The 5990-nt window shown below is 48.4% G+C and overlaps 1 protein-coding gene across 1 annotated transcript in view; it reads right to left on the bottom strand.

Moving 5' to 3' along the window:
- TSPAN2 (tetraspanin 2) overlaps window positions 1-5990 on the bottom strand; it is a 48476-nt gene that overhangs the window by 10064 nt on the left and 32422 nt on the right. Inside the window, exons 3-6 of the mRNA XM_011366595.2 lie at window positions 4041-4138; window positions 2745-2819; window positions 1347-1445; window positions 31-102 (exon numbers count right to left, since the gene is read on the bottom strand). Of these exons, the coding sequence (XP_011364897.1) occupies window positions 31-102; window positions 1347-1445; window positions 2745-2819; window positions 4041-4138 (344 nt within the window). The remainder of the gene's footprint in view (window positions 1-30; window positions 103-1346; window positions 1446-2744; window positions 2820-4040; window positions 4139-5990) is intronic.

The raw sequence follows: 5990 nt of genomic DNA, 5'->3' as shown, positions 1-5990 counted from the left end.
GGCGGGAGAGGGCCTGCTGGAGAAGCTTACCTTGGGCCCGAGAAGCTCCTTTGGGCATGTGGGCTGGACCTGTTCAGAGCTTTCTTTTCCACAGCACTGAAACTAGAGATTCAGAAAAGAGTTTTTAGGACGTGGGAGGGAGAAGCGGCAGTTGCAGATCTGGGCACCACTGCCAGGGATTAGGAGCCCTGTGGCAGCACAGCAGCTACGAGGCCTGGTCATGCAACCCAAACCACCATTTCTGGAAAGAGGGCGAAGAGTTGCATAATTGTGCAAAACAAGAAAACGGCTTCTCTAAAGTTGTCTGAGTTTTACGATGGGAAGTGACTCAAGGGAACCCAAACAAGGCAAGAAGTTAATTGACAGTGTCTGTGTAAACTGTTGGTTTTTAGACAGGAGTTGGGCCTTTAGATTTTTTCTTTCAGCCTGAGAGTAATTCAACCTGCTGAGGAGCTAAAATTTTATGAGCTTCAGGAAGGGCTCATTAACTGGGGACAGTCTAGGACAGAGGGCAGAAGTGGCCACAGTAAACTCCAAGGACTAAAATACGGGGGCTTGGAGACTGGACAGCAAACGGGTGTCCTGCCCCATCGCTGGCCCTTCAAAAACAAAGGAACCCGTGTGCTGCTTGCTGTCCTTGGGGCGACTGAGGCTGAACAGGATAGATGGCTGGCACTTTTTAGGACATTCCCGTGACAGACAAGAACTGGGCTACCTGAGAACACTTGGCTCAGGAGCTCAGAGCTACGTCTCTGTGCCACGGCGGTTAAGGAATCAGGGAAACTGGCTTGGCCCACGTCCTCCATCATCCTCCTTTACCTGCGTGCAGCTCTGAGCACTGCACTGTGGGCACCCTCCCACACCCACAGCACGTTCCGGGAGAAGGGGAGCAGGGCTGTTTCTCGCGCCATTTATTCTACAAACGAGGGAGCATCAGGCGGGGGCAAGGGACTTGCTCAAGGTCCCGAAGCGGTTCGGAGGCAGAGCTGCAGGTGGAAATGAGCTTTTCTGACTGGCAGGTCACGGTCATCTCTGTTACACCATAATGCCGCCCTTGGAAAGAGCCTGCCATTTACTTGGGCTGCTTTCTTAGTGTTCCCGTTCGTGCTGTTGTGTCTCTCTGGGGCGTGCGTCCTGACTTCTTCCCATGGATTCTGTGTGTGAGGCCTCTTTCTCTTCCAGGTCCTACGTGATGCCAGCTGTGGCTGCCACGAGCCGGGCAGAGCGGGGCTGCTGCTTAGTCTCACTGAATTTATTCTCATTCGCAAGCCAGGTGATTTGGAAGAACCCGGCTCATGCTGCGTCTTTAGAAAACATGATTTTAAGGAAGAAGTAAAGTTACTCACTGTCGAGTGGAAAGTAATGAGAGTCCCATTTCCCTTCTCCCTGTCTTTAAGGTAATCGATATAAGCCTCTTCATACATGGTCTGAACATGTCGTATAGCCTGAAAAAAAAAAAAAAAAACACCCGGAAAAACCAAGAGGACAGTGAGTGGGAAGTTTCAAATGTCCCCCTTGCGTCAAGAAAAACCCCCTCTTCCTTACCCTTCAAAAATCTGGCCTATGCTTCCATACGTTTATCCGTATTCGAAGATGATTCTGTCTATATGAAACAGATGATCGATTCTGCAGTGTCTAAGATACTTTTGAAGATGGAAAGCCAGATTAACCAAGAACACTTTTCATAGACTAGAAAGTTTTCTTAGAGGGGAAGTTCTCAAACCTGGGTGGATGTCAGCACCCCCGGGCCCCGGACCCTCAGCCTCGCTCAGGCAGTTCTGACCCACGGCCAGGGCTGGGAATGACGTGGTCTTGGTGCCCCACTGGTTAACTGTCCCTAAGTTTTTACATGACATGGTTTAAAGGTGTTCTTGGCCAAGGGAAACTGCTTCAGCATTCAAACATCCCATAAAACGTGGGGAGTGCTTTTTCCAGTAGAAGGGCATGGGATCCCAAATCCATAGAGATCTCAAAAAATCACAAGATCCAGTTCCTCTAAGCTACAAACATAGCCAGCTACTTTGGAAAAAGGAGGTGATATTTACTTATTTTTTACATATTAACCATTTTAAATAATCTAATATAAATTCACAAATATAATACTGACTGCACATGAATTTATGCGATAACCAATAAACTTAAGATCCTATTCTTTCTCCTGTTCCTTTTCATCCCTTTTTCTCCCACAGCGTGTTTTAACCTTCTAAAAAGGCCACTTCCTCTGTGGGTTCTCCTGATGACCTATTCTGGACACCTACAGTTTGAGCACAAATCTAAATAAACTGGCTTCACCAGCACACAGAGGTCAGGCTTTAGTCTTGAGGTGATGTGGCCTTGGGCCAGGCCAGGCCCTAAGGACAAATGACAGTCACAAGGATAAGAATGTTCTTCCCCATCTCTCTTTCTCGTGTCTGCATTCTAACCTCTACTCCATTTCAAATGGGATAACCTTAAACTAGAGAGCCTTTAAAAAAATTATAGACCCCTTTATAAATCTAATGAAAGCTCTGAACTATCTCCCCAGAAACATCTGTGCACATATGGCATGCACACTCATACACACGTATGCATAGTTCTGTACAATACCTCTATGGAAAAAGTTCTATGGAAAAAAGTTCTATGGAAACAATAATTATGGGGGTTATTTAGTTTTGTAATATCATTGTGGGTATCAATATCCTCATATTCTTTGCCATAAAGAGAACCCTTTAACCACCATAAAGAGAATTGTAAGTTTTACTTACTACACCCTTGCCTATGAAAGCAAACACTCCAGTGGTTACTTCAGCAGCAAATATCACCAGCAGGCAGGTGAAAAACTGTAGAGAGAAAATACAAGTTCATTAATTCAATACCTTTCGATTTATTTAGCCTCTTTGAGAAATCTTAGGCAAGGTTATTACTTTGAATTGATCTAGCAGGAAGCACTTGCCCCTTAGTCCCCTCGTAGTTGGTTTATTCATTCATCCACTCATTAATTCATTCAGCAGTTGGTTATTGAGCATTTATTTTGTGCCAAGTACTGTCCTTGGTGCTGGGTATACAGTGGCTAATAAGATAAGATCCCCATGTCTCTGCCACCATGGACCTCATATTAGAAAGCAGAAGATATGATACATGAGTAAAGCAATAAAAATGTCAAATAAGGTAATTCCAGACAGTGATACACAAATCCCACCACCTAGAACAGTACCTGGCACCTATGTGTTCGATGAACACTTGGTGAACAAAAGAGGTTCTATAAAGATAAGGCCAGGAGGTAGAGAGTGACTGGCAGGGCCTGGCTTTGGGGAAGGTGTGACCTGAGATTGTGCAGTCTGGAGGGCTTCTCTGAGGAGGCGGGAGTGGAAGTGAAGGTCTCCTTCTCGACAGATTTCTGTTCCTGTCTCGTGGGTTGGCCCTGCTCTAGCTAAGTTCGGTGATCAACAGGACAGATTGATGCTCAGCAACAGGGGAAGGAATGGAGGGCGGAGGAAACGAGTTAGAAATTGTACACAGGAAAAAATCAAAGACTGCAGTGAATAAGATGAGGCTGCCTAGTAAACCCTCGTGGAGAGATACAAAACATTCCTCTCTTCCTGCCCCTCTTCTTCCGCCACCTTGTTTTCCTTAGGTCTGCTGGCGTTGGATGTATAGCCGTTTATTTAAATTACGTCATTTTTTAAAAAAACAGGTGCTGGTTAAAGTAAGCCACGAGAGGGATGCTAAGTTATTGACCTCACACGGCAATGCTTTTCTTATAGGTAACATCATTTTCCTGGCTATTGGAAACATTGTAGCTGCCTCACTCACTGTGAAATATTATTTTTTTTAAAGAACAACCGTAATTGCCCCTTATAATTATTAGGCACTTTCTTCCCACTAATGACCTCGTATTTCCCCCCACACTTTCCATCTGGGGCTGAGTGATGGGGAAACTGAGACTCAGGGGGAGGGAGCGAGTGTCAAGGTCTCAGTGGGTGGGAGGAGCTGGCTCTGGAGGCCAGGTCCGGCTCCCTGCAGGCCACGCCCCCTCCTCTCGGCCCCGGCGCCCCACTTACAGATCCGAGCACGCACTGTGACTCCCGCATGGCTCCGCAGCACCCGAAGAAGCCCACGGCCATCATCAGGGCCCCCGCTCCAACCAGCACGTAGAGCCCTGTGGGAAGAGGGCAGAGGGGACGCTGACCGCCCAGCCAGCTGTCTCTCCAGCACGGCTCTGCCATCGCCGCTCCAGGGGGCCTGCAGGGCCAGGCGTTCGGTTGTTATGAATACAACGGGTGACACTCGTCGAAGGCTTGCTGAGTCTTTGCTTTCCCAATTTGGTCTGCAGGAGGATCCCAAGAGTAGGGGCTACTGTTTTCCCCAAGGGACAGGGGGAGCCAGAGCTCAGAGAGGTAAGGGGACCCTCTCGGGGTCACACCCCACAAGGACTGGAAACCCGTTGGGCCACCCCCACTAATCATCCCATAGGCCTCCCATCTGCCAGGCACCTCACCTTTCAGACTCCTACCCCCCTGCAAAGTGGGTATTCCCACATGCGTGTGAAACTGACGGAGCTGAGTCCAGGGGCCAGGGCCAGAGCTGGGACACAAAGCCACACTTCCCTAGGAGCCCATGGCCGCTCACAGCACTCTGGAATTAATGGCTGTCTCCCCCTTGTGAGAGTCCATGAGGACAAAGTGCCTGGGAGGGAAAGAGGGCTGATGGTCCGCCCGGGCAGAGGTGAAGACGGGAGACAGTGGGACGCCAGCGGGGGCTTTTGGTTACGGAGAGGGGGGCGGTCACAACAATAAGGCAATAAGGTTTGTGTGGATTGTAAACTGGAGGCCAAAACCTGGAGCAACAGAAGGCTGTGTTATAAGAACAGCCATTGAGGGGAGGTGAGGATATAATACACACCGAATTATGTTACTATTAATATAACATTAGCTACATTTATTGAGGGCTTCTTTTCTCCAGGTACTGTTTTAAGCACCAAGTACAGATAGATTAATTTAATCTTTATGAAGCAAGTACCATTATTATCTCCATGTTTTAGACAGAGGAACCGGGCCCCAAAGGTTAAGCAATTTGCCCAAGATCATAGAGCTGAGATAAAAATACCCGTCTGCCTTTAGAGCCAGCTCATCGCCATTAACCTGTCCTGCCTGTCCAGCTATGATAGTGGCCTTAATTTGGGTGGTAATTTCACTTACTACAGATGTCATGCCAAAGGAACACTTGTTATCCCAGAGAAAGCAAAGGGCAGAAATGTTATTGGAGAGACATAAAGCCAAGTCCTTTCTTATTTCCTTCTCTGATCCTGAGATAAGTTAGAACACAATAGAAGGCCTGGCACTTGACTTGCTTAGAATATTGCCAGTCGCCTCTATTTTATGTTTTTGCGTTTTATTCACATGAGTCACCTGGAAACCACACCCAGTCACCCAGAGGGTGGGGATCTGGGTCCCACCTCTGTGGGGAAACCCTGACCCCGGCCAGCAGGGTGCCTCCGGGGGGCCCCTCTGGGTCCTGAGGTTGGTTTGTGGGCAGATCTATCTGTTTCTCGCTCTGAGCCAGAGCGCGCAGGGCTGCCTGCTTCCTGCTCCGCCCAGACCCTTCTCCAGCCTCCCCCGGGGCCCCCTGGGGAAGCCCTGCTGTCTGCAGGGCTGAGAGGTGTTTGTTTGTATCCTGCTCTGCTGGTTTTGCCACTTCCTCTTTTTGCCTCTTCTCTAAAAGAGCAATTTCATGAGAATGAACCCGAAATGAAAGAAATAATTCCATATGTAAAATAGTACTATCTCTGGGCCCACTGCCTAAACACCTCATTGTTTTAAAAAATTTCTTTATTTGCCAAAGCTCAAAACAAACCCATTAGGTAAGGCAAGTGTTATGTTTCTGTGTCACTAACGGGGGTCAGGGAGGCAAGATGGCTCCAGGCAGGACACTCAGGCCGAGGGCCCCATTCCCTCCGGGCAGGGTAGGCAGCGACAGCACCTGCTCACCTCCCTCACAGAACATCTCACGGG

This window comes from Pteropus vampyrus, unplaced genomic scaffold (assembly GCF_000151845.1).
Source record: "Pteropus vampyrus isolate Shadow unplaced genomic scaffold, Pvam_2.0 Scaffold6, whole genome shotgun sequence".
Taxonomy (NCBI): domain Eukaryota; kingdom Metazoa; phylum Chordata; class Mammalia; order Chiroptera; family Pteropodidae; genus Pteropus; species Pteropus vampyrus.
This window is presented reverse-complemented; position numbering and strand designations above follow the sequence as displayed.